Source organism: Piliocolobus tephrosceles, chromosome 21 (genome assembly GCF_002776525.5).
Source record: "Piliocolobus tephrosceles isolate RC106 chromosome 21, ASM277652v3, whole genome shotgun sequence".
Classification (NCBI taxonomy): domain Eukaryota; kingdom Metazoa; phylum Chordata; class Mammalia; order Primates; family Cercopithecidae; genus Piliocolobus; species Piliocolobus tephrosceles.
In genome coordinates, this window is record NC_045454.1 from 33,419,960 (window position 1) to 33,446,463 (window position 26,504).

Genomic DNA, 26,504 nt, shown 5'->3' on the forward strand with positions numbered 1-26,504 from the left:
TTGAACCAGGGAGGCAGAGGTTGCAGTGAGCTGAGATTGCACCACTGCACTCCAGCCTGGATGACAGAGCAAGACTGTCTCAAAAAAAAAAAAAAGGCCAGGGACAGTGGCTCACACCTGTAATCCCAGCACTTTGGGAGGCCAAGGCAGGCGGATCACCTGAGGTCAGGAGTTCAAGACCAGCCTGGCCAACATGGCGAAACCCCGTCTCTACTAAAAAAATACAAAAATTAGCCGGGCGTGATGATGGGCGCCTGTAATCCCAGCTACTCAGGAGGCTGAGGCAGGAGAATCGCTTGGACCTGACAGGCAGAGTTTGCAATGAGCTGAGATGGAGCCACTGCACTCCAGCAACCCCAAATTCACATTGAAATCCTAACACCCAGCCGGGCGCGGTGGCTCACACCTGTAAACCCAGCACTTTGGGAGGCTGAGGCAGGTGGATCACGAGGTCAGGAGATAGAGACCATCCTGGCTAACATGGTGAAATCCCGTCTCTACTAAAAATACAAAAAAAAATTAGCTGGACGTGGTGACAGGCGCCTGTAGTCCCAGCTACTGGGGAGGCTGAGGCAGGAGAGTGGCGTGAATCCAGGAGGCGGAGCTTGCAGTGAGCCAAAATCGCGCCACTGCACTCCAGCCTGGGCGACTGAGCAAGACTCCGTCGCGGGAAAAAAAAAAAAAAGAAAGAAATCCTAACACCCAAGATGATGGTATTAATATTAGGGGGCAGCAACTCTGGGAAATAACTGTGATTACATGAGAACATGAGAGAGCCCTATGAGTAGGAATAGTATCCTTAGGAAAAGAGACGAGTATCTATCACTTTCAGATGTCATTCAGTATTTTTTCCGTAAAAAACCATTCAGTAAACAAAATATCATATCTGACTACTTCTAGATGTTGCCAAACTTATCCCAAAGGATTCAGCATTAATCTGTCAAATCCAGGTAACACAAAACAGAACAGTTATCCACCATCACAAATTCCCCAGCCTGCAAAGGAGAGGAACTGATGTGCTGGTGAATCTTTGTAAATCAGTAATTTCTGCGTATCTACCATAACTTTTTTGTTTTTGTTTTTTGAGACAGACTCTGGCTCTGTCGCCCAGGCTGCAGTTCAGTGGCGCGATGTCCGGCTCACTGCAAGCCCCGCCTCCCAGGTTCACGCCATTCTCCTGCCTCAGCCTCCCGAGTAGCTGGGACTGCAGGCGCTTGCCACCACGCCCGGCTAATTTTTTTGTATTTTTAGTAGAGACGGAGTTTCCCCCGTGTTAGCCAGGATGGTGTCCATCTCCTGACCTCGTGATCCGCCCGCCTCTGCCTCCCAAAGTGCTGGGAGTACAGGCATGAGCCACCGCGCCCGGCCTACCATGCCTTTTTTTTTTTTGTGGGAATGTATTCATATTCTGCAGCCATAATGGAAGATTTCCTTTTGTTAAAAAAAAGGTCTCACTCTGTAGTACAGGCTGGAGTGCAGTGGCGCAATGACGGCTAACAGCAGTTTCAACCTCTCAGGCTCAGGTGACTCTCCCACCTCAGTCTCCTGAGTAGCTGAGACTACAGGCATGCGCCACCATACCCAGCTAATTTTTGTATTTGTTGTAGAAATGGGGTCTCGCCACGTTGCCCAGGCTGGTCTCAAACTTCTGGGCTCAAGAGATCTTCCCGCCCCAACCTCCCAAAGTGCTGGAATTACAGGCCTGAGCCACCTGGGCAGGAGAATCCCTTTTGACTTCCAGACCAGACTGGGCAACATAGTGAGACCTTGTCTCTGCAAAAAAATAAAAATTAGCCAGGCATGGCGCAGGCCTGTGGTCCCAGCCTCTTGGGAGCCTGAGGCAGGAGGATTGCTTGGGCCACAGAGGTTGAGGCTGTAGTAAGCCATGACTGTGCCACTGCATTCCAGCCTGAGCTGCCTCAGAAGCAGCTGTTTCTTTCTACTGTTTCTGGCCCCACCCCACCCGCAAGGGCCAGCAGGGACTCCTTCTGGAATTTCCTAAGGAAATTTATTTTCAAAAGAAAGAACTCCTCCCCTAGGAAGCCTCATCAAACAACCAGGAAAGATTAACCACACCAGGACAGACTTTTCACTTGTTCTTCCGAGGGCAGCTGGAACAAATCCCTTGACGGTCCTGAAACCCAGGACCAGAAAGACAGGAGGGTGGGCTGAGCACCCAATACCCTCTGAAGTTCCCAAGAGGAGCCTCCACCCAAAGACAGTCTGACAAGGTGTCCGCGCCTGGGGAAGGTAAAAAGAGGGCAGGCACAGTGATTTTTTTAATATCCGAGTGTCTGGGGGTTATTTTCTGCTTTGCTCGCATGTGAAATGTTCACAAACGGAAAACGAACCTTTTAAGAAGTGCCATCTAGGGCTCCTTGGAAAAGATGACAATTAAAACGCTGGGCGCAGCGGCTCAAGCCTGTAATCCCAGCACTTTGGGAGACCGAGGCAGGCACACCACCTTGTTAGGCAGGAATCTAGATCCAACATGGCGGCGTTACCCGGCATAGCAGGCCTTTTGTTAATGACTCCCTTCACCCTTGTACACACCCGCAAACTTACAGGCATCAGAGTTCCAGCTGGGCAACCACACTCCCCCATGACCTGCAGCTCACCTGCATTCCACAAGTTGGTAAACAGCAGTTTCGGCTAACAGTTTCCAAAGACCCCTTCCTCCTGACCCTTACTGAACTCCTGCCCTAGTAGTTTCAAGACCCCCCAGGCCCTGTTTGCACAACCAGCTTCCCTACCTCTCAGGCTATAAGAAGCCCACGCCTTTGGACTGAGGAACCTCGCCCGCAAGCCCTAATAAAAAGCTGTTCTCACTGCCATTTGCCTTGTGTCTTCATTCCCCGTTCGGTTCCAGCCTCAGTTTACCTTTACACACCTGAGATCAGGACTTCAGCATGGCCAACGTGGTGAACCTGTCTCTACTAAAAATACAAGTTAGCTGGACGTGTTGGCGGGCACCTGTAATTCCAGCTACTCGGGAGGCTGAGGCAGGAGAATCACTTGAACGCGGGAGAGGGAGGTTGCAGTGAGTCGAGATTGTGCCACTGCATTCCAGCCTGGGCGACAGCGAGACTCCGTCTCAAAAATAATAGAAATAATGAAAATAATCATAATGTGAAGCGGATGTAGTGGAGGGAGAACTTAGGGTTGAGGAATGAGGGGAAATTTAGGGATTTACTGCAGTCCTGGAAGGAGCGAGGCTGGGGGACGGCGCCGTGAGTTTGAAACCCAGTTTCCCACACCTTTGAAAGACTCCGAAGGAAACGGGGGCCGCCTAAGGGAGGAGGAACTGGGGACCCCACAGGCCACGGCTCCTCCCGCACGAACTCCACACCCGAGGCAGGATCCCCCCCAAGACCCTCCTGTAGCCCCAGCACAACCTGGGGAGACGCGGGGCTACCGGCGCGGAGCTGCCCTGAGAGGGCTCCGGGGTCGGGACATGACACCCGGGGTCCCGGCGGCTGGTCCAGCTCCACCCTGCGACCGAGGGGACCAAGGGTCGAGCTGCGCCTGGGGTACTCGGGTCCCAGACCCCACAGTCGCGGCGGGGAGGCCCGGGTCCCGCCGCTGCAGGTTCCGACCAGCTCTTCCTCAGGTCTCTGGACGCCCGACTCCGCACGCTCACCATTTCCGGCTTCCGGGTGTCCTGGGTCCTCCCTGGGGCTGGAGCAGCCAGAGCAGGTTCCACACGACAGAATCTGCCGTACCCGGGGTACCAGGGGCTTCACCGAGGAACTAAAACCGGGAGCCTCGTGAGGGCCCGCGCGAAAACTGACCGCTTCCGGCTTTGGAAGTTGCCCCTCCTCTCGGCGCACCTGATTGGACAGCTTGTCCCCACAGCGCCTCCGACTGGATGGCGCCCCAGGCCCCGCCCCTGGGGCTTGAGCGGCAAGGAGAAGTGATCGGAATCCTAGCTGTGTGGGGTGTGACTGACAGGTGCTACCTGCAGCCCCTCGCAGGGCGGGACTATCTCTGGGACCTTAGACTTGGGCTTGCATGGAAGCAGAACTTGCTCCTGTTAGGGTCAACCCAACCAGACTGTTCCCCTCCTTCCCCCATAAGTTTTACAATACAGTCCTTTGTGACCTCCACACAACTCCCCCCGGGCTAGGAGTAGACCCCCTCCCCACTGACCCTTCCACTAACTGTTCAAAAGACTTCAGCTGAACTGGCAGACAGTTGCAGGATGCGGTCAGAACACCTGTCCACCTTGCATAACAAAGCTGGCAAAAACATCGCCAGGATGCGGTCAGGACACCTGCACCTCCGACTCAGTTCTCACATCTCGACCCAGTTCCTTGCCCTATAAAGCCCTGCTGTAGTCTGTAAGCGGGGCTGCCTCCTCTAACTGTGGTGGGGCAGCTCAGCAGGTTAATAAAATTTACATGATTGACCTCAGGTCTCTTTGTCCTTTCTCTTGGCTGACCTTACAGCTCCTGATTTTCCAGAGCAGGCCCTGTCGGCTTCCTGTACTCAGTGGGTCCTTCCTGCTGCTGCTGCTGCTTCTTTTTTTTTTTTTTTGGAGATGGAGTTTCACGCTTGTCGCCCAGGCTGGAATGCAGTGGCATGATCTCAGTTCACTGCAGCCTCCGCCTTCCAGTTTCAAGCGATTCTCTTGCCTCAGCCTCCCAAGTAACCGGGATTTCAGGCGCCCGCCACCACTCCCGGCTAATTTTTGTATTTTTAGTAGAAATGGGGTTTCACCATGTTGGCCAGGCTGGTCTCGAACTCCTGATCTCGCGATTCGCCCACCTCGGCCTCTCAAAGTGTTGGGATTACAGGTGTGAGCCACTGCGCCCAGCCTCTTCCTGCTTCTTTTTCCAGAACACTGGTCACACAAGTGTGCATGGAATTCCAGACTCCGTGTTCAACGAAGCCATTCCCATGCCTTGGGGCTGGGGAGACTCCCAGGTCACTGGAACAGGTAGGAGGCCCTGATGTCCTCCAGAGATCAGGAATTTAAGATGAGGCTATTAGTCCCATGGCCAAGGCTTCCTACACTTTACTTCTCAGGCTACTCGTTTTCAGTCAATAAAATAAAAATACACCTTAAAGGGAACAAAATTATTAAATGCAGGGAGAAACTGGAGTAAACCACTCTTTTTTCTTTTTTTCTTTTTGAGACGGAGTCTGGCTCTGTCCCCCAGGCTGGAGTGCAGTAAGCACGATCTCGGCTCACTGCAACCTCCGCCTCCCAGGTTCAAGCGATTCTCTTGCCTCAGCCTCCTGAGTAGCTGGAACTACAGGCACATTCCCCCATGCCCTGCTAATTTTTATTTTTTGTATTTTTAGTAGAGACGGGGTTTCACCGTGTTAGCCAGGATGGTCTCGATCTCCTGACCTCGTGATCCGCCCACCTTGGCCTCCCAAAGTGCTGGGATTACAGGCCTGAGCCACCCTTGCCTGGCCTGGAGTAAACATTCTATAAAGGTATTGCTACCAGAAAGGGGTCCAGTCCCAGACTCCAAGAGCAGAAGGTTGGACCTTGCATGGGAAACAATTAATATTGGAGAAAAAACTGAAAAAGTAAGTATACTGAACTGTATAATGGGACAGAAACATGTCATTCCTATTTTTACTGAAGATTATCTTATTCAATACTATCTGATTATTAAGTCCTATTACATTTCCTTTCTCCTTTCACAAAGTCATGTATCTTAAGAATATGCAGCCAGCCATATTCTCCAGCTTGGGCGAGCGTGAGACTCCGTCCCAAGAAAACAAAACAAAAGACAAGGACCGGGTGCGGTGGCTCACACCTGTAATCCTAGCACTTTGGGAGGCTGAGGCGGCTAGATTATCAGAGGCCAGGAGTTCAAGACCAGCCTGGCCAACATGGCGAAACCAGTCTCTACTAAAAATACAAAACATTGGGCTGGGAACACTGGCTCACGCCTGTAATCCTAGCACTTTGGGAGGCCGAGGCGGGTGGATCACGAGGTCAGGAATTCGAGACCAACCTGGCCAACATAGTGAAACCCTGTCTCTACTGAAAATACAAAAAATTAACCGGGCATAGTGGCCCACGCCTGTAGCCAACTACTCAGGAGCCTGAGGCAGGAGAATCGCTGGAACCCGGGAGGCGCAGGTAGCAGTGAGCTGAGATCATGCCACTGCACTCCAGCCTGGGCGAGAGTGAGACTCCATCTAAAAAAAAAAGTACAAAAATTAGCTGGTGCTGTGGCACGCGCCTGTAATCCCAGTTACTTGGGAGGCTGAAATGGGAGAATCTATTGAACTCGGAAGGCAGAGTTTGCAGTGAGCCGAGATCGGGCCACTGCACTCCAGCCTATGCCACGGAGTGAGACTTCATCTCAAAAAAATTAAAAAAAGAATATGCAACAATATAAGCTACAAAATTTAAATATCCAATAAATTTTAAGTTTAAATAAATTTGCTATATCATAGGACAAAAAGAAACATAAAATATTATTACTGTTTGTCACACATACTAATTGTTTAATCCTACTAATTGGTACTGTTAAGCAGTCCTATTGTGGTTTTGTTCAAATAGCATTTATGCAACAGTAGAGTTAATAATATAGAACTATACAATTTCAAGTAAACACCAAATTTTCATTTTTTATGTTAAAGTAGTAACTTTTTGTAATTCATTTTTCTTTTTTTTTTTCGGAGACAGTCTTGCTCTGTTGGCCAGGCTGAGCAATCCTGGCTCACTGCAACCTCTGTCTCCCAGGCTCAAGCAATTCTCCTGCCTCATTCTCCCCAGTAGCTAGGATCATGTGCCACTACGCCCGGCTAATTTTTGTAGAGATGTGGTTTCATTTTTTTTGAGATAGCTGAGACGTGGTTTCATCATGTTGGCCATGCTGGTTTTAAACTCCTGACCTCAAAGTGGCCCAAAGTGGCCTACAGGGGTGAGCCACCGTGACCGGCTAGATTTTATAATTCCTATCTGGTCCGGTGTGGTTGTGTTCCGGGGCGGTACCCGCCCGCGCCCCTCACAAGCCCCGCCCTCGCAACAGGCCCCGCCTCCGGAACGCCGGCGCTCCCGACCCCGCCTCTGCAGGGTGCAGGCTCCGCCCCTCGTGACAGATGGTGCTGATGCAGTCTCGGAGGAGGGCTCGCTTTTTTTGATTCAGGCTGTCATGGTGGCGCCCAGCCCGCCTTGCCGGCCTTTTCTTTTCCGGTCTCGGTCCGGCGTGGCAGCGGAGGCAGGCAGCGTTAGGTCTTTCAGTCCCTCTCTGTCATGGCGACGCCGTGCCTCTTCTTCCGGCCACAGCCTGTCATGGCGGCATCCGCAGTAGTCCCAGCCGGGGCCCGCCTGCTCTGTTGCCCCGGCTATTCCTAGTCCAAGCCGCCATGGCGGCGCTCAGGGCTTACCGGAAGTAAAACTTCGGAAGTGAGGCGTTCCTCTGCCCGGAAGTGAGCGCGGGCGCTAGGAAAGATGGCGGCAGCGGCGGCGGTGGGCAACGCGGTGCCCTGCGGGGTCCGGCCTTGCGGGGCCCGGCCTGACGGGCAGCCCAAGCCCGGGCCGCAGCCGCGCGCGCTCCTTGCCGCCGGGCCGGCGCTCATAGCGAACGGTGACGAGCTGGTCGCTGCCGTGTGGCCGTACCGGCGGTTGGCGCTGCTGCGGCGCCTCACAGTGCTGCCATTCGCCGGGCTGCTCTACCCGGCCTGGTTGGGTGCCGCAGCCGCTGGCTGCTGGGGCTGGGGCAGCAGTTGGGTGCAGATACCCGAAGCCGCGCTGCTCGTGCTTGCCACCATCTGCCTCGCGCACGCGCTCACTGTCCTCTCGGGGCATTGGTCTGTGCACGCGCATTGCGCGCTCACCTGCACCCCGGTAAGTGTGTACGCGCGAACTCGACCTCCAGCACGGTCGGGCTTCGCCGTAGATCCCAGCTGCGGCCTTCCTGTCGGTCACCATCCCGACCTGGGCCACCCATCTGTTGGGCCTGGGTCCCCAGGGGCATCCTCTACACTTCGGCTCAGGCTTAATCGTGATGCCGCTGCTGACTTGCTGTGCAACCCTGGTGCGGGTTATTTCCTTTCTCTGAAGTCCTTCCTGGTATGGTCATTTAGATTCAGTAATGTAATACTTGTAAAAGGCTTAGCACAGGGCCCAGCGTACGTCGTCCAGGTCAGGTAGGACTTGTTAATGCTAGTTCCCATATTAGCGACTACTCATGTTATTTTGGAAACGGCCCTATCTTCCTTCTCGTTTGTCTCCTACCTTGGTTTTCAAAGTGTAAGGCGAGACCACTGGGATAGGTTTCCCCCATCTATGAAGCTTAATTTGTTCGTAGACTGAACCAAGTCTTGCTGTCCAGTGCTCAGTGGTCTTCCATACTGTGATGGAAAGGAGCATGAAATGCAGTTAATTACAATGTTGAAGAGAGGCAGAAGTGTTTATGAGCGAGTCACTAACATGATGTCTTTCCGCAAAATGAGGGTGGTGATAGTTCTGCTCAGGATACAACAGCAAGCAAGGTCGCACTCCTGACCTATAGTTCTGAATGACCAAGTGTCGTCGGAGGAGTTGGTGACTGTGAGCTGCCCTGGGCCTGAAGCAGTGACTGTGTCATCTCTCTCTGGGCCTGCCTCAGGTGACACCAGCAGGTTTGCAGCCATGGACACTGAGGTATATCAGGACACTTCTCCTCTGATCCCAGGAGTGTGTTTGCCTCAAGAAGAGGAAAAGGGAACAGCATCAAGGGCTACAGAAAGACAGAAGCCCCCTACCCTCTCTGGCTCTGAATGTGGGTAGAATCCTCATTCTCCTCTCCTGAGAGACTGAACCTGTTCTGTCCTTCAAAGAGATTTATCCCAGGGGAGGAGCTCAACTTGGTGGCTTTGAGGTAGTACAGTGAAAGATGCCAATGAGGGACAAAATAAAGGAGTTAAGGGGACTGTGGCACCGCTCAAACTTCAGCTGCCTTTTGACCTGCAGCTAAACAGCTTAGCTCTTAACTTCTTCTCCAGGGCTGGAGAAGTGGGAGGAGCTGAACAGCCATCAGCCAGGAGAGGCAGATCTGGGTTTGATTCAGATCTCAGAAAGGGCCTCTTCTGCCTTCGGAGTTTCAGTTTCCCCCTTCTGTAAACTGAGAACCGTAACACCTACCTCTGGGTGCCATCATGAGAACGGAGATGATATCTGCAAAGTGCCCTCCCTGGGGCCAGCATGGCATATAGCCTCTTGTACCTTTCTTCCATGACGTCACATTTGTAGTTATGTGATTGTTGTTATTTGCTGCCTGGTTTGGAGGCCCATGAACCACCCGTGGGATCGCGCTTTGTTTCTGCGGGTCGTCATTGTGCTCCCCGGTCTCCATGCGGCTCCGTCTTGCAGAGCCGCAGAGAGATGGATGCGGTTCACGGGATCCAGGGAGCACTGAACGAGCTCCATTCAACATTTCTGTGTCCTTGGTGCTGGGGAAACAGCAGTGAACAAAACAGGCAAATCCCCCTGCCTTTGTGGTGTTACTGGGAAGGAGAACTCATAGTCAGCAGTTGATGCTAAAGAGAGATGACATCTAACATCAGGACAGGATGGGACATTGCCGGGAACTTTAGATGGGGCAGCCAGAGAGGGGCTCCTGGGAAGGTGATGTTTCAGCAAAAGCCTGAGGCAGCAAAGGGGCTGTGTGAATGTGTATTCCAGGCAGAGAAAACAGCACGTGCGAAGGCCCTTTGCTGAGGCTGAGGCATGGTGGAGCCCCATGTGCATGTGGAGCTGTGGAGTGTAGTGAGCAGGGTTGGTGGAAGAGGCAGAGCTGAGCAGAAGGCCGGGGGCCTGATGGGGGTGGGGGCTTGGCTCATGTGAATTGAGAGCATACTGGGTGGGTTCCTGGCAGCGTTCTTCCTATTTGAGTTCATGTCACCATCAGCAGAGCAGAGTCCTGGGCGTTCGGTGCTGTCTGTGCACCCAGCTTCCCAGCTTTTTTGTTTTTGTTTTGTTTTTTGGAGGTTTTTGTTTGTTTTTGAGACGGAGTCTGGCTTTGTAGCCCGGGCTGGAGTGCAGTGGCACAACCTCGGCTTACTGCAACCTCCGCCTCCCGGGTTCAAGTGATTCTTCTGCCTCAGCGTCCCAGGTAGCTGAGACTAGAGGTGACTGCCACCATGCCCAGCTTTTTTTTTTTTTTTTTTTTTTTTGTATTATCAGTAGAGACAGGGTTTCACCATATTGGCCAGGCTGGTCTCGAACTCCTGACCTCATGATCTGCGCCCCCACACTGCCTCGGCCTCCCAAAGTGCTGGGATTACAGGCGTGAGCCACTGCGCCTGACCTTTTTATTTTGAGACAGAGTCTCGCTCTGTCGCCCAGGCTGGAGTGCGGTGGCGGGATCTTGGCTTACTGCAAGCTCTGCCTCCCAGGTTCACGCCATTCTCCTGCCTCAACCTGCCGAGTAGCTGGAACTGCAGGTGCCTGCCACCACACCCGGCTAATTTTTTGTATTTTTAGTAGAGATGGGGTTTCACCGTGTTAGCCAGGATGGTCTCAATCTCCTGACATCGTGATCTGCCTGCCTTGGCCTCCCAAAGTGCTGGGATTACAGGCGTGAGCCACTGTGCCTGGCTGTTTTTTTTTTTTTTTTTAATTGAGATGGGGTCTCACTCTATCACCCAGACTGGAGTGCAGTGATGCAATCTTGCACTGCAACCCCCGCCTCCCAGGTTCAGGTAGCTGGGATTATAGGTGTGCACCACCATGTCCATCTCATTTTTGTATTTTTAGTTGAGACGGGGTTTCGCCACTTTGGCCAGGCTGATCTTGAACTCCTGACCTCAAGTGATCCGCCCACCTTGGCCTCCCAAAGTGCTGAGATTACAGGTGTGAGTCACCGTGTACAACCTTGTGCTCTCAGCTCTAAGTATGGCACCAGAGGCACAGCAAGGTGGTCTCCTTTGTCCTGATGATAGACGAAAGAGTGACAGAGGCAGCACCAGAGCCCAGTGGCATGTTTCACAATATGCCCATAGAGCTGCTGCATCCAAAACCTCCCCAGGGGAGGTCTTGGAACTGTAGGTTGAGAAGAGCCAAGCCGCAGTGCTTTCTTTGTCTCTGTCAGGAGTATGACCCCAGCAAAGCGACCTTCGTGAAGGTGGTGCCAACCCCCAACAATGGCTCCACAGAGCTTGTGGCCCTGCACCGCAGTGAGGTATGGACTGCCTGCTGGGCTCCTGGAGGAGGGGCTTGAGTGGGATTCCCAGGCGCTGACACCCCAATGTCAGGGGCCTGTGTGGCGAACACACCTTCTGCCACAGGGCGAAGACGGGCTCGAGGTGCTGTCCTTCGAATTCCAGAAGATCAAGTATTCCTACGACGCCCTGGAGAAGAAGCAGTTTGTCCCTGTGGCCTTTCCTGTGGGAAACGCCTTCTCATACTATCAGAGCAACAGAGGCTTCCAGGAAGACTCAGAGATCCGAGCAGCTGAGAAGAAATTTGGGAGCAACAAGTGAGTCCTTGATTTGCTTGTAGCACCTTTGCCTTTCTGTCCTGCTCCCCTCCTGATTCAAGATGCCTAGGAAATGGGACGGAGGCATCTGCCCTTTTATTTATTTATTTATTTATTATTAATATATTTTTTTTTTTTGAGACTGAGTCTCGCTCTGTCACCTAGGCTGGAGTGCAGTGACGCGATCTCAGCTCACCGCAATCTCTGCCTCCCTAGTTCAAGCAATTCTCCTGCCTCAGCCTGCCAAGTAGCTGGGAATATAGGCCCCCCTGCACCACACCTGGCTAATTTTTGTATTTTTAGTAGGGACGGGGGTTTCACCATGTTGGCCAGGCTGGTCTCGAACTCCTGACCTCAGGTGATCCTCCCATGTTGGCCTCCCAAAGTGCTGGGATTACAGGCGTGAGTCACTGCACCCAATCTGAACATTTCAATCCTGACTATTTCATGTCTGCACGTCTCAGCGCTTCAGGAATGGTGATGAAGACAGCGACCAGGTCCGGTCTTTTGTACTGAGTACAATGGCCAATGTGCGATTCACACCCTATCCCTTCATCTTCACCAAAACTGCAAATGCTGACACGTGGCTGGGAGCTGAGAACTGGGCTCCAGACCCCATCATGGCCTTGTGACAATGGTCCTCAACCTGGAAACCCAGAGAACACCTAGGGAGCTCTTTCCTGACTTAATCGCTGTTCAGAGATTACAAATATGTTGACTACAACCATCAATCTAATACGAGGATTTATAAGAAACATTTAGTGACTTCGCCTACCCCAAGGTTGGCCAGTCACATTAATGACCTGTGGCAACTATGTTTCCTTTCATGCTCTTACTCACGCAAAAGTACCCAGCAAGATACAAGGGAAGGGCTTATTGTTTGATAGCAGTGGGGTTGCTCTTTGGTTGCCTCTTCTCACATCCCATACTCAAGACGTCCATCCAGTTAAAGGGCAGAGCGTGAATGACCCTCGTTGACATGACTGGCGCCCTGATCAGATTGGGCCCTAGCACAGAGTGCTGCAGAACACACCCTTAGGCCCAAGTTGTTGCATTCTTGAGGGTTTTGTTTTTGTTTGTTTGTTTTGTGGTTTTTTCTTTTGGAGACAGGGTCTAACTCTGTTACCCAGGCTGGAGTGCAGTGGCGTGATTGTGGCTTACTGCAGCCTTGAACTCCTGGGCTCAAGCATTCGTCCTGCCTCAGCCTCCCAAACAGCTGGGACCACAGGCACGCACCAGCACCCCCAGCTAATTTTTAAATTTTTGTAAAGAGAAGGTCTCGCGGTGTTGGCCCAGGCTAGTCTCCAACTCCTGGGCTCAAGCACTCCTCCTGCCTCGGCCTCCCAAAGTGCTGGGATTACAGGCGTGAACCACCCTACTTGACCTATTCTGGGGCTTTAATTCAGGAATCGTAGAAAATCTCAGCTTTGGTGGAGCTGGGTCTCAGTGTCTTCTGCTGTCTGTAGCTTCAGGGCCTCCATCCTTCAATCAGAGGTTTCTTCTCTACTTGCTGCGTCATTCGACCAGTGATGGGCTCTTGTCTGACACCAGCCCCAGGCTGCCGGGAAGAGCATATTGCAGATTCAGAAGCTTCATCTGGTTTATGCAGTGCCGAGGGCTGTGGGCGGGCAGCGTGTCTACCCCAGGCGCAGCCAGGATGAGGGAGAGCCACAGTCAAATAGATCCTCCCATCTGGAAGCTCGCCAGGGCTCCTGACACCCACATGTGGTTCTTGGTTTCTTGAAAGGGGCCTGCCATGCTCAGGTTGGAGGGGTCAGGGTGGAGGCGCCATACCCCAGAGGCCTTGCCCTGGGAACAAGATGGGGCCTGGTCTCTTGCAGGGCTGAGATGGTGGTGCCTGACTTCTCGGAGCTTTTCAAGGAGAGAGCCACAGCCCCCTTCTTTGTATTTCAGGTAAGGCAGCAGCTCTGGCCCATCTCCCCATTTCCTCCCTTGGGGCTTTCCTAGCCGGAGCAAGCCTGCCCACCACTTCCAAACCTGGAAGCTTCTCCCCGTCCTCACATGTCAGAGCTGGTGGGCAGAAAGAAGGGGCTCATGGGAACAGGGCGGGTAGGGCAAGGACAGACGGGCTGGTGTCCCACAGGTGTTTTGTGTGGGGCTCTGGTGCCTGGATGAGTACTGGTACTACAGCGTTTTCACGCTATCCATGCTGGTGGCGTTCGAGGCCTCGCTGGTGCAGCAGCAGATGCGGAACATGTCGGAGATCCGGAAGATGGGCAACAAGCCCCACATGATCCAGGTGCAGCTGCTGGGGAGACCCAGGCAGGGGGCACGGCACAGATGCGGCTTCTGTGCTGACACATGCGTGTCCCACCCAGGTCTACCGAAGCCGCAAGTGGAGGCCCATTGCCAGTGATGAGATCGTACCAGGGGACATCGTCTCCATCGGTGAGGCCAGGTTCTGCTCAGTCCCAGTGGGACCCCCAGCCTCAGGGCCTCTAGCCAACCCTCCTGCCTCTGCCCTGCAGGCCGCTCCCCACAGGAGAACCTGGTGCCGTGTGACGTGCTTCTGCTGCGAGGCCGCTGCATCGTGGACGAAGCCATGCTCACGGGGGAGTCCGTGCCACAGATGAAGGTGCTTGGTGGGGGATGGGGATCCTCAAACTACTCAGGAGGAAACAGGCCAGGAGGTGGAGGCCCAGGGGGTGGCAGGGATCCCCCCCAGGCACAGGCAGAGGAGGCAGGGTGGGCACAGATGAGCTCTGTGTACTGGGGAGCTGGGTGGTGGGGGCGAGGAAGAAAGGGAGAGAGCCAAGGGCATCCAGGGTACATTGGTGCTCTGGGATGTCAGACCAAGGTGGGCTGGGAGTAGCCTGGAGAGGGTGAGTCCCGGACGAGGTTAGGTGCAGGCCCCAGGGAACGGATACTGTGAGTGCAGTGAGGAAAGACAGGACGGGGTGAGGGTGAGGACCCGGGAGCTGGGTGGAATGTGCTGGTTGGGTGGGGAGCCCCCTGGCTCATTCCAGCCTCAAGGTCCAGCTGTCCAGGAACTCAGATGGAGAAGGAAGCAAGGTGGGCCTGGTCATCCAGATTCATGATCTTCCTCCCCAGGAACCCATCGAAGACCTCAGCCCAGACAGGGTGCTGGACCTCCAGGCCGACTCCCGGCTACATGTCATCTTCGGGGGCACCAAGGTGGTGCAGCACATTGCCCCACAGAAAGCCAGCACGGGCCTGAAGCGTAGGTGCCTCACGGGCATCTAGGGGTATCTGGGCTCCCACCCACTTTGCCCGTTTGCTTGATCATGAGGGAGTCAGGACGAGGAGACAGGCATAACGGTGACTCTGCTTCTCTCCCCAGCGGTAGACAACGGGTGTGTGGCCTACGTCCTGCGGACCGGATTCAACACATCCCAGGTGCAGGGCCAGGTCTGGGGAGGGTGGACCCCAGGGCAGTTGGACAGCCAAGGCATCAACCCTTTCAGACCTCAGAACATCTACCCCACGGGCTGACTCTGGCAGCACAGCCCTGGACCTGGGCCAGGGTGCAGAGGCCACCCTGAGACCAGGCCCCCTCTCTCAGGCATGAGGTGCTAGTGGGAGCCCAGACAGCAGAAAGACTATCCCTCCATCCCTCCAGGGCAAGCTGCTGCGCACCATCCTCTTCGGGGTCAAGAGGGTGACTGCAAACAACTTGGAGACCTTTATCTTCATCCTCTTCCTCCTGGTGTTTGCCATCGCTGCAGCCGCCTACGTATGGATTGAAGGTAAGTGCCACGGTCTCTGCGGTCCCCTGCGCCCGCCCTCTGAGGCCCCAGGCTGGCAGGCCCTGTCTCCACAGGTACCAAGGACCCCAGCCGGAACCGCTACAAGCTGTTTCTGGAGTGCACCCTGATCCTCACCTCGGTCGTGCCTCCTGAGCTGCCCATCGAGCTGTCCCTGGCCGTGAACACCTCCCTCATCGCCCTGGCCAAGCTCTGTGAGTGTGTCAAATGGGGTAGGGCCGAGTGGGCTGGGGCCAGGCAGGACCCCTGACCTCACTCCCGCCCCTAGACATGTACTGCACAGAGCCCTTCCGGATCCCCTTTGCTGGCAAGGTCGAGGTGTGCTGCTTTGACAAGACGGGGACCTTGACCAGTGACAGCCTGGTGGTGCGCGGTGTTGCCGGGCTGAGGTGAGTGTCAGGGGGCCTGGGCCAACGGTCACCCAGGTAGGGTTTCTGGGAAGTCGAGAGACAGGTGGCCCATCTACCCCAAGCCGTTGCAGTGAGGGCCCATCAGAGGCCCCGCCTCGGGTTCATTTCCAGGGCCTCCCACAAAGTCCTGGGTGTGAGCCATGGCAGCGGCACGGGGGCTCAGCTCAGGCCTGGAACATCCCACACCAGCCATGCAAACACAATACCCCTATGCATGATGCCTGGCTTCTGGGGGCATCTGTGAAGCAGGTGCGGGTCTCACACACAGTTGGTGCCAGTGACTGGCACAGAATGAATGTCCATGGGAGTTCTCCTGCTGATGGAGATGTAGCTTCACCCTACCCGCCTACACCCTGTAACCAGCTGTTCCCCGTCCTTGCAGAGATGGGAAGGAGGTGACCCCTGTGTCCAACATCCCTGTAGAAACACACCGGGCCCTGGCCTCGTGCCACTCACTCATGCAGCTGGATGATGGCACCCTCGTGGGTGACCCCCTAGAGAAGGCCATGCTGACGGCCGTGGACTGGACGCTGACCAAAGGTGAGGGGCTGGGGCCTCAGGCCCAGCAAGGGGGAGCCACTGGCTCTTAACAGCCCTAGGCAGGTGGGCTGCACCCTTCAGAGGATCTTGGGGACAGGCAAGCCTACAGCTCTGATGCTCCCGGAGGTGGGTGGCCAGAGGTTCACCTTAGACCCAGGACAGGCCACATCCTTGGGTGTCCCTCTGGGTTGTAATCTGCCCTGTCCTGGCGGAAGCCACAGTGCCAGGGTCCTCCGAGCCCAGGTCTCCCGGCTCTGGACCAACCCCTGCTCTAGCCCAGAGCTCCCGATCAGGCCCTGGGGGAGGCAGGAGGGAGGTGGGGGAGGCTGGGGGGAGAGATAGGGGCTTGGCTGCCTCTTTGGAGCAAAGCCCCTCAGGACTCGTACTTATTTGTTTCCAGATGAGAAAGTATTCCCCCGAAGTATTAAAACTCAGGGGCTGAAAATTCACCAGCGCTTTCATTTTGCCAGTGCCCTGAAGCGAATGTCCGTGCTTGCCTCGTATGAGAAGCTGGGCTCCACTGACCTCTGCTACATCGCGGCCGTGAAGGGGGCCCCCGAAACCCTGCACTCCATGGTGAGCTGGCCCCAGCCTGGGGCAAGGGATGGGGGCGCGGGGCAGCCCGTGACATCCCCCTGCGTTCCCTGCAGTTCTCCCAGTGCCCGCCCGACTACCACCACATCCACACCGAGATCTCCCGGGAAGGAGCCCGCGTCCTAGCGCTGGGGTACAAGGAGCTGGGACACCTCACTCACCAGCAGGTACGGGCCCAGGCTCCCCCACCCGCCTTCACCATGTGCCTGGCCCGTCAGCTCCTGCCTGAGTCACTTCCTGTGCCCTACAGTGCCAAGTTGAATGGTCGCGATTTTGGCCTCCTTGCCCCACTTCCAGCTTCTACCTTTGGAGACCCCAAATGGCACTCAGTCTGTCCCCTGCTGTGGGGAACCACCCGGTCCTGGCTCACACAGAGCACATGCAGGCCTCACCCGCCCCAGTCCTGGTGTGTCCCTGGCTCTACTCCTCTGCCCTGGTCTTGGGCAGGGCTTGGTGGCATCAGCCCTCTCACCATCCATCCTCCACACATCCCATCCTCCGCCTCCACCACCGGCACATCTGTGGCATGGCTTCTTCCTGGGCTCCTGTTCATTCTGCTGGCATCCTACAGTTGCAGATCCTTCCAGAATTTAGCCTTAGGTTGCAGTGCTGTGTGCAGAGCCCAGGACACGGCTCACAGCCTGCGTGCTCTGCCCCGTTCCTGCACCTGGAGCCCCCTTCCCAGTGGCACAGGTCGTCATCGCCTTCAGAGTGGGCATTCTGAGGCCTTTCCACACCCCTCTGGATTCCATTCCCACCTCCTCTCTCGTGGCACTCAGTACTCTGATTTGTGTGACCTTCTTGATCATGCATCTCTCCTGGTGCAGTGTGAGCTCCTTAAGGCCAGGGGTCTCTGCCCAGTCTCTGGTATGTGGGCCCCTGGGAGTAAGAGTTCATGGCTAAACTCCAACATTATTGGGAGAGTCCCTACTTCATTGACTCGGAAGCTGAGCCACAAGGGACTCTGTGGCATAGAGCCACATTCGGGGGACCCAGACTCCCCGGTCACTGCCAGATCCCACCCCCCGAGCGTGCCCGGTACCCTCCTGGCATTTCTCCCCTCCCAACCCTCGCATGTCCCCACTACGGGAACAGGGCCTTCCATCATCCCCCTGGCTCCTAGCGCATGGTCAGAGCTCAGGAAATGCAGACTATGGGTAGAGGGAGGGACAGATGGTGAGGGTACCCCGTCTGTCCACAGGCCCGGGAAGTCAAGCGGGAGGCCCTGGAGTGCAGCCTCAAGTTCGTCGGCTTCATCGTGGTCTCCTGCCCGCTCAAGGCTGACTCCAAGGCTGTGATCCGGGAGATCCAGAATGCGTCCCACCGGGTATGGGACAGGGCTTGGCTCCACCCTCTGCATGGGAAATAGAGGCGAGGAGATGACAATTACAGCTTCGTGGTGGTGGTGGGCACCCAGGTCTCACAGGCTGCACATTTTGGCTGAGCAAGATGATAGCTCAGGTGCTAACATTGCTCCTGGCCCAAAGACACTCTGGGACCCGCCTATGCTGGCTCCTCTTACCTCCACAGACCACTCCCCTCATCCCCCGCATCATGGAAAGCTGGGAGCGCTTCTCTCCACTTCCCTGATTCACCGCCACCCTGGAGAGAAGGCAGCTGAGGCTGGGGAGTTGAGGGGTAGGGGCAGTGTCTTCCTGTCCTGGTGGCTTCTGGTGGCTTGTGTTTTCTCTTTTGGGACTTAGGGTGTCTTTTGCTAAAAGACAAGGGGCGAGTGAGCTGTCTCAAAGGATGATGACTCTGGGTCAGATGGGTGATGTGGTTAGTCCCCACCAGGCCCAGAGGTCATGGTCCCATCCTCCTGTTCCCTGAAATATTACCTCTATAGGCAGCTACCAAGCAAAGAGGGCCCACCTCAGGGGCAGGTTGTTCATTTGTATTGCAAATCCAAGCTAAGGGTGTCTTCAGAAGGACACATACACATGTCATTTGTGTAAAATGACCTGGGTGGGGGTGGATTGTGGCCCTTGGAAGCCCATTCAGGGTCTTGGTTAGAGGCCCAGGATCTCCCACTGTGGCCTGCCTTAGAAGGAGACTTGGCAGCCTTGTCTCTGGCCTAGAGCTTGGCCCTAGGCTGCCCTGCTGAGCTTCTGCCCCTCTCTCCCCAAGGTGGTCATGATCACAGGAGACAACCCGCTCACTGCATGCCATGTGGCCCAGGAGCTGCACTTCATTGAAAAGGATCACACACTGATCCTGCAGCCTCCCTCTGAGAAAGGTGAGGCCCTAGCCCGGCCCACAGTGGGGAAGGGGGACCCTGAGTCCAAGAACAGCTCCCATCGCAACAGCCCACCTGTGTGCCAGGCCTCAGCAGCACAGTGTCTTCAAATGCCTGGCACCATGGTGGCACCACTAATCACAGCCCTGGCCCACTGGGCACCTCGGACAGCATGCGAGTGTTCACTGGGTCACAGGTCCCGGAAAGTGTGGAGTGTAGGTGTTTATTTACCGTAATGAGGTGACAGTCTGACTGCCAGCTCAAGTTTCCTGTGCACTCATGGGCAGATACTGCTCCTACTATGCTTACTCCCTATCCTCAGCATCATCCTCATCTCACACCCTTTTTGGCCCAGCAAGCTGCCCATGTACCGAGCGCTCCCTTCCCAAGCACAGGGACTGCTGGCATCCTCAGCTGCAGTTGATGGCACAGTTTGCCCAGCGTTCAGCCTGACCAGACCCCAGGCGGAGCGCTGACCAGACCCCAGGCGGAGCGCTCTGTGTGTGTTACTACGTTGGTCCCTCCACCCCTACCCTGCACCACACGGGGTGGCTTGCCTTCCCCACGCCACAGAGGAGGAAGCTGGCTGGGTCAGCTCTCAGGGCCCCTGCTTTGTAGAGAAGGGACAGAAGTTCAGAAGTGAACCCACTTGCCCAGGTCACTTGATGTCCCCATGGCTAAGGATTGGAACCCAGACAGTCTGACTCCAAAGCTCATGGCTCCAACCTCTCCCTGGTGACCTCTTTGAGCAGTGTCCTGGATTCAGACTGATGAAGAGGCAGACATACAGATCCAGCCCCTCCCAGCTAGAGGTGTGGGGCTTACCAGATATCTGCCCCAGGGCTAGAGGTGAAGCCCCCTGGGCGCACGCAGTCCAGGGCCTGCATGAGTGTTGACAGAGGGCCCTAAGGAGAACCACATGAAGTGGGGTTGCCACAGGGCTGCTGGTAACAAACATTCACAGGTCTGGGCCAGAGCGGCTTCCAGAACCTCCAGGCCACCTCTCAGAGGACTCGGTCCCTGCCCTCCTTCTGTTCTGTTGGTCCCAGGCCTCCCCCTGTCCCAGCCCCAGCTACCAGGGTCTTCCAGGGCCTGGGGATTGTGGGCAGGTGGCCTGGAGCGGATGAGCAGGACTGTTGATTGAAAAGTGAAGCTGGTCTAGCAACAGCTGCAGCACGAGCCCCCCGGTGGAGGTGTGCTGCTCTTCAGCTTGAGACGGTTCAGGGTGAGCAGGCCAGTGCCGGGAGGGCTGGTGGGCCACCCTTGGCCATCCTCAGCGCCCAGCATCCAAACCAGGGCCAGCTGTCAAGAAAGAGGAAGTGGAACAAGAGGACGTTGAGAACTCGGGGGCCCTGTCAGAGTGGGGAGGGGGCCCAGCCCCGAGAAAACAGGATTTCAGAGAGGTCACGGGCGCAGGGATAAATGAGGTGAGGGCCTGGTGTGGGGTTTCCCAAGGAGAGCGCCATAGCCCCCTTCTGTGTGTTTCAGGTTGGGGGGCCTTGCATGAGGTGGGCGCGTGGCTTAGCTGGGGTCAGACTGCCTGGGTTCTAATCTGGCTCTGTCCCATGCTCTCAAGCAAGTAGCTCAGGCCCCAGGCTCTTGTTTCCACCCTGCACACCTGAGGGACGTTCTTTGTGGAGTGCCCAGAGCAGGGCTGGGGGTCACCTGCGTGGTTAGGGAGGTGGGGGCTCCGGAGAAGAGAGACTAGCCAGTGCTGGGGTCCGAGTGGAGGGAGGGCGCTTCTGAGCCCAGGGAAGCCACGCCCCCAGCCCTAACCCTAGGTGCTGCCCACAGGCCGGCAGTGCGAGTGGCGCTCCATTGATGGCAGCATCGTGCTGCCCCTGGCCCGGGGCTCCCCAAGGGCACTGGCCCTGGAGCACGCACTGTGCCTCACAGGCGACGGCTTGGCCCACCTGCAGGCCACCGACCCCCAGCAGCTGCTCCACCTCATCCCTCACGTGCAGGTGTTCGCCCGCGTGGCCCCCAAGCAGAAGGTATGTGCACAGCCCTAGGGGTCGGGCACAGAGGTAGGCACGCAGCCCCTGCTCAGCCTGTTTCCACCGACACAGGAGTTTGTCATCACCAGCCTGAAGGAGCTGGGCTATGTGACCCTCATGTGTGGGGATGGCACCAACGATGTGGGCGCCCTGAAGCACGCTGATGTGGGTGAGTGCTGTGGGCTAGGGTGGTTCCTTCCTTTGTGGGCCAGGTGTTGAGGACATGTCACTGAGCTAGAAAAACAGACCCGGCCCTTGGTGACAGCCATGGGGGCGCTAATTCCTATGAGGAAGCAGTGCAGGGGATGGGAGGGGGTGGCAGGGTCAGGGGCTTTGAGGGCAGGAAGGGATTCGAGTATCCCAGGAACAGAGCAGGATGGAGGCCAGAGGCCAGGAGAGAGGCAACAAGTTGGGAGAGTGACTCAGAAAACCCAGAGCTTGAAGCCGTGAAGATGGTTCATAGTCCCAGATGTCTGTCAAAAGCACACACATGGCTGAGCACTGTGACTCCTGCCTGGAATCACAGTGCTTTGGGAGGCTGAGGTGAGAGGATCACTTGAGTCTGGGAGTTCAAGGCAGTGGTGTGGTGGTGTGATCCACTGTAACCTAAGTGACAGTGCAAGACCCTGTCCTTTTTTTTTTTTTTTTTTGACGGAGCCTTGCTCTGTCACCCAGGCTGGAGTACAATGGCACGATCTCGGCTCACTGCAACCACCACCTCCCGGGTTCAAGCAATTCTCTTGCCTCAGCCTCCCAAGTAGCTGGGATTACAGGCACATGCCACCACGTCCGGCTCATTTTTGTGTTTTTAGTAGAGATGGAGTTTCACCATGTCGGTCAGGCTGGTCTCCAACTCCTGACCTCAAGTGATCCACCCACTTTGGCCTCCCAAAGTGCTAGGATTACAGGTGTGAACCACTGCATCCTACCCAACCCAATTTTTTTTTTTTTTTTTTTTTTTGAGACTGTTTCTCTCTTGTTGCCCAGGCTGGAGTACAATAGTACAGTCTCAGCTCACTGCAACCTCTGCTTCCCAGGTTCAAGCAATTCTCCTGCCTCAGCCTCCCAAGTAGCTAGGATTACAGGCACCAGCCACCATGCCCATCTAATTTTTGTATTTTTATTAGAGACGGGATTTCACCATGTTGGCCAGGCTGGTCTTGGACTCCTGACCTCAGGTGATGTGCCTGCCTTGGCCTCCCCAAGTGCTGGGATTATAGGCGTGAGCCACCTCACCTGGCTTTTTTTTTTTTCTCAAGAACACAGGCAGCCAGGTGCGGTGGCTCAAGCCTGTAATCCCAGCACTTTGGGAGGCCGAGACGGGCGGATCACGAGGTCAGGAGATCGAGACCATCCTGGCCAACACTGTGAAACCCCGTCTCTACTAAAAAATGCAAAAAACTAGCCGAGCGAGGTGGCGGGCGCCTGTAGTCCCAGCTACTCGGGAGGCTGAGGCAGGAGGAGAATGGCGGGAACCCGGGAGGCAGAGCTTGCAGTGAGCTGAGATCCGGCCACTGCACTCCAGCCCGGGTGACAGAGTGAGACTCCGTCTCCAAAAAAAAAAAAAGAACACAGGCATTAAATTGAACTTTAAGGATCAACCTTATATTGTTTTTTTGCTTTTCCAATATTTATCTGCTTTTATCTACTAAAGCATTTATTGAGTGTTGTTTGCCTCCTAGAATCATGCTCCTTGGCTATTTCTTTTGAAATCAATTTAGGTTGTTTTGTTTTGTTTTGAGACAGTCTCACTCTGTTGCCCAGGCTGGAGTGTGGTGGTGTGATCTCATCTCACTGCGACCTCCACCTCCCAGGTTCAAGCAATTCAATGCCTCAGTCTCTCCTGAGTAGCTGGAATTATAGGCATATGCCACCACCCCTGGCTAATTTTTGTATTTTTAGTAGAAACGGGGTTTCACCATATCAGCCAGGCTGGTCTCAAACTCCTGACCTCAGGTGATCCGCCCACCTCAGCCTCCCAAAGTGCTGAGATTACAGATGTGAGCCCCTGCGCTCAGCCAGTATCAGTTTAGTTTTGACCCATCTAGTGTTGTGTGTATTTTCATTGCATTTTTTGTGGGCGTTTGTTGTTGGTGGTTTGTTTTCTTAAAGTAGTTTGTAGAAAGCAACATGGGTGCTCTCTGGGTTCTGCTTAGGGTGTCAGGTAAAATGGGGAAGTCTGGGAACTGTCCTCATGGGAGCCGGCTGGGGGGCTTCAGGAGCAGTGGCTCTGAAGCCACCAATCTGCTCCTCCGTGGAGCCCGCTCCTCCGGGTCTGACGCTCTCCTGCCCCTCCAGGTGTGGCGCTCTTGGCCAACGCCCCTGAGCGGGTTGTCGAGCGGCGACGGCGGCCCCGGGACAGCCCAACCCTGAGCAACAGTGGCATCAGAGCCACCTCCAGGACAGCCAAGCAGCGGTCGGGGCTCCCTCCCTCCGAGGAGCAGCCATCCTCCCAGAGGGTGAGTCCCAAGACGGGAGGCGCTGCACCCCATCCTGGCCAGGGCTGACAGCCTACTGCCTACCCTACAGGACCGCCTGAGCCAGGTGCTGCGAGACCTCGAGGACGAGAGCACGCCCATTGTGAAACTGGGGGATGCCAGCATCGCAGCACCCTTCACCTCCAAGCTCTCGTCCATCCAGTGCAGTGAGTTGCCTGCCCCCGCTCCCCCTCCCTTCATTCCCACCTTGATGCCCATACCCACACCCACACCTGCCTCCCCACCACCCTGCAGTCTGCCACGTGATCAAGCAGGGCCGCTGCACACTGGTGACCACGCTACAGATGTTCAAGATCCTGGCGCTCAATGCCCTCATCCTGGCCTACAGCCAGAGTGTCCTCTACCTGGAAGGGGTCAAGTTCAGTGACTTCCAGGCCACTCTACAGGGGCTGCTGCTGGCCGGCTGCTTCCTCTTCATCTCCCGTTCCAAGGTGGGCCCCAGAGGTGCTGGAAGGCCAGGGATGCATGGGCCAGCCAGGGCCAGGCTGTTAGAGGCACGGGAATTGTCATCCCCAAGTTACAGGACCCGGGGCCCCAGAGGTGGGGGCTGTAGCTCAGATGGCTCAGGAAATGCCAGCAGGACAGGTGCAGACTGAGGCACCCAGACCCCTCCAGGTGGCACAGCTTGGGGTCCCACACCTGTCCACAGGCAGGGGTCCCAGGGGTGGGCCCCACAGAGCCCCACCAGCAATGAACAATCATCAAGAGGGTAAAAAAACAACAAAGCGGGTCACAGGCTACATAGGAGAGGCTGGTGGACAGCTGGGGAGGCCTGTGTGACACCGACACTCAGGCCGAGGCATAAAGAACCAGGGGGGCCAGCCGCTGGGAACTGGACATATAGGCTCCAAACAGGCATGGGCTGACGCAGGGAGGCCCCGGTGGCTGGAGCGGGTAGGAGATTGGCTGGGCGGGACTGTGCCTGTCCCATGGGCTCCAGGGAGGGCAGGATCTGCTTCATGATTCTCAGGCCCCTGTGGCTGCCACGGGGAGCCTGGATGGCGGAGCCAGGGCTAGGGAGGCAGCCTTGGGCTCGGGTGAGAGGCAGGCAGGGCTCTGGGGACTGGTGCCGACCCATGGAGTCCCCCAGGATTTGGTGGCGGCTCTACACAAGCTCTCCCGAGAGGTAGTGACACAAGCTCTCCCGGGAGGTTATTGCCTGCTGAGTGGGCCGGGTGCCTTGAGTGAGCCAGGTCCTGACTCCCTCACCTGCCTTGCTGTTGCAGCCCCTCAAGACCCTCTCCCGAGAGCGGCCCCTGCCCAACATCTTCAACCTGTACACCATCCTCACCGTCATGCTCCAGTTCTTTGTGCACTTCCTGAGCCTTGTCTACCTGTACCATGAGGCCCAGGCCCGAAGCCCCGAGAAGTAAGTGCTGCCTTGAAGGAGGTGATGTCCCTGCAGCTGAGAGTAGCAGGAGGATGACTCTACAGACATCAGCAGGAGAGCCTGGGGGTTGTCCAGGGAGGGGCACTAGGCCAGGCAGATCACTAGCTTTGTGCCAGAGCAGCAGGAAGCCACAGAGTGTGTGTGAGCCGGAGCAGGAGAGGGGGCCCTGACTCCCATGTGTCCTTGTAGGCAGGAGCAGTTCGTGGACTTGTATAAGGAGTTTGAACCAAGCCTGGTCAACAGCACTGTCTACATCATGGCCATGGCCATGCAGATGGCCACCTTCGCCATCAACTACAAAGTAAGGCCTGGGTCCCACCCAAACACTCCCTGTCTGCCCACCCAGCCCCACCCCATGAAACCATCTGTCCCTCATCCCCACAGGGCCCGCCCTTCATGGAGAGCCTGCCCGAGAACAAGCCCCTGGTGTGGAGTCTGGCAGTTTCACTCCTGGCCATTGTCGGCCTGCTCCTTGGCTCCTCGCCCGACTTCAACAGCCAGTTTGGCCTCGTGGACATCCCTGTGGAGGTCAGTGGCCCTGTGGAGGTGACCCTGGGCTCAGCTTGATGGATCCCTCCTGTGGCGGTGACCCTGGGCTGGGCTGCAGGTCTCCAGCTTACCATCCCTCCCTGCCCCGACAGTTCAAGCTGGTCATCGCCCAGGTCCTGCTCCTGGACTTCTGCCTGGCGCTCCTGGCCGACCGTGTCCTGCAGTTCTTCCTGGGGACCCCGAAGCTGAAAGTGCCTTCCTGAGACGGCAGTGCTGGTACCCACTGCCCACCGTGGCTGCCGCTGGGCGGGAACCCCACCAGGGCCCCGGGAGGGAACCCTGCCCCCAACCCCCCACAGCAAGGCTGTACAGTCTTGGAAGACTGAGCTGGGACCCCCAGAGCCATCAGCTGGCTTGGCCAGCAGAACCAGCCCCGAGCCAGCACCTTTGGTAAATAAAGCAGCATCTGAGATTTTAAAAAGCCCTGCCTCCACCTCGTCTGTGCCACACTGTGTTTGCTGGGGGCTCGGGGACAGAGGGTCACTGAGGAAGGTCACCCTCCCCACAGGCCTTGTGATGTTGGTGAATCCCTCAAGCACTTCCAGCACTTGAACGTGGACTTGTCCCTGCCCAGAGAATTCACTGCATATTTTCTAGTTTAACAAGAACCCCCACATTTCTGTGGTCTGTTTCACATTTTAACAACTCAGGTGCTGAGAGAAGCCTTAGGATGTGTGGTATTTTTTTCTTTCCCGTAATACATAACAGCATGCCTTCCTCTCGGGTGGTGTCTGAGACTTGAGGAATATGATGTGCATCATTACAAGTCCTGACTCTGTCACCCTCTTTGAGGTCCTGCGCTGCTCTACCATCTGTCACAGTCAGGGAGCTCTGGCTGAGCATCAGCCAGGATGTGACCTGGAAATCTGGCTTGGCTCTTAGGTCGATAGTGTTGTTCCTTTCAATGGACTCACTCATCACAACTCAAGAATTGCAGAGTAGGCAGCGCGGAGCCAGTCAGAGAATCCTTGCCTCCTTAACAGCCAAAGCCTTTAGGACGCAAAGTTATAAACATACTTTAAAGTCTCTTTCCAGCCCCAAAATTCCTCTGTGCTGGGTGTGGGAGCATTCTTATAACTGACAGGCAGCTTGTGGCAATCCCAGAGCTGGTG

General features: G+C 55.8%; 2 protein-coding genes across 4 annotated transcripts in view; one reads left to right on the forward strand and one right to left on the reverse strand.

The window, feature by feature from the left end:
• The window catches only part of ZNF101 (zinc finger protein 101), a 14,992-nt gene extending 11,008 nt beyond the window's left edge, over positions 1-3,984 (reverse strand). Inside the window, exon 1 of one of the 2 annotated variants that reach the window (XM_023229754.2) lies at positions 3,641-3,946. In XM_023229754.2, the coding sequence (XP_023085522.1) occupies positions 3,641-3,643 (3 nt within the window). In that variant the 5' untranslated portion in view covers positions 3,644-3,946. Of the gene's footprint in view, positions 1-3,640 lie in introns of both variants that reach the window. The other variant, XM_031934909.1, reaches the window with a different exon arrangement.
• A 3,030-nt stretch (positions 3,985-7,014) lies between these two features.
• ATP13A1 (ATPase 13A1) lies at positions 7,015-25,813 on the forward strand. 2 transcript variants are annotated; one of them, XM_023229843.2, is made up of 26 exons: positions 7,420-7,819; positions 11,046-11,135; positions 11,242-11,432; positions 13,274-13,346; positions 13,537-13,692; positions 13,772-13,841; positions 13,922-14,028; positions 14,505-14,634; positions 14,755-14,810; positions 15,034-15,160; positions 15,235-15,372; positions 15,447-15,567; positions 15,971-16,128; positions 16,529-16,704; positions 16,779-16,889; positions 17,924-18,049; positions 18,850-18,958; positions 20,753-20,952; positions 21,028-21,124; positions 23,254-23,414; positions 23,485-23,599; positions 23,688-23,884; positions 24,680-24,822; positions 25,033-25,144; positions 25,228-25,371; positions 25,485-25,813. In XM_023229843.2, the coding sequence occupies exons 1-26, from the start codon at positions 7,424-7,426 to the stop codon at positions 25,593-25,595; spliced, it is 3,615 nt and encodes a 1,204-aa protein (XP_023085611.1). In that variant the 5' UTR covers positions 7,420-7,423; the 3' UTR covers positions 25,596-25,813. The 2 variants fall into 2 exon arrangements, with proteins under 2 accessions (XP_023085610.1, XP_023085611.1); XM_023229842.2 differs by having other exon boundaries at positions 7,015-7,819; positions 25,033-25,371.
• The last annotated feature ends 691 nt before the right edge of the window (positions 25,814-26,504 follow it).

Coding starts and splice junctions, on each gene's coding strand:
- ATP13A1 (XM_023229842.2), top strand. CDS start 7,424: ATGGCGGCAGCGGCGGCGGTGGGCAACGCGGTGCCCTGCGGGGTCCGG. Junction 13,693..13,771: donor ACAAGCCCCACATGATCCAG/GTGCAGCTGCTG, acceptor TGTCCCACCCAG/GTCTACCGAAGCCGCAAGTG. Junction 15,161..15,234: donor CGCCTACGTATGGATTGAAG/GTAAGTGCCACG, acceptor CTGTCTCCACAG/GTACCAAGGACCCCAGCCGG.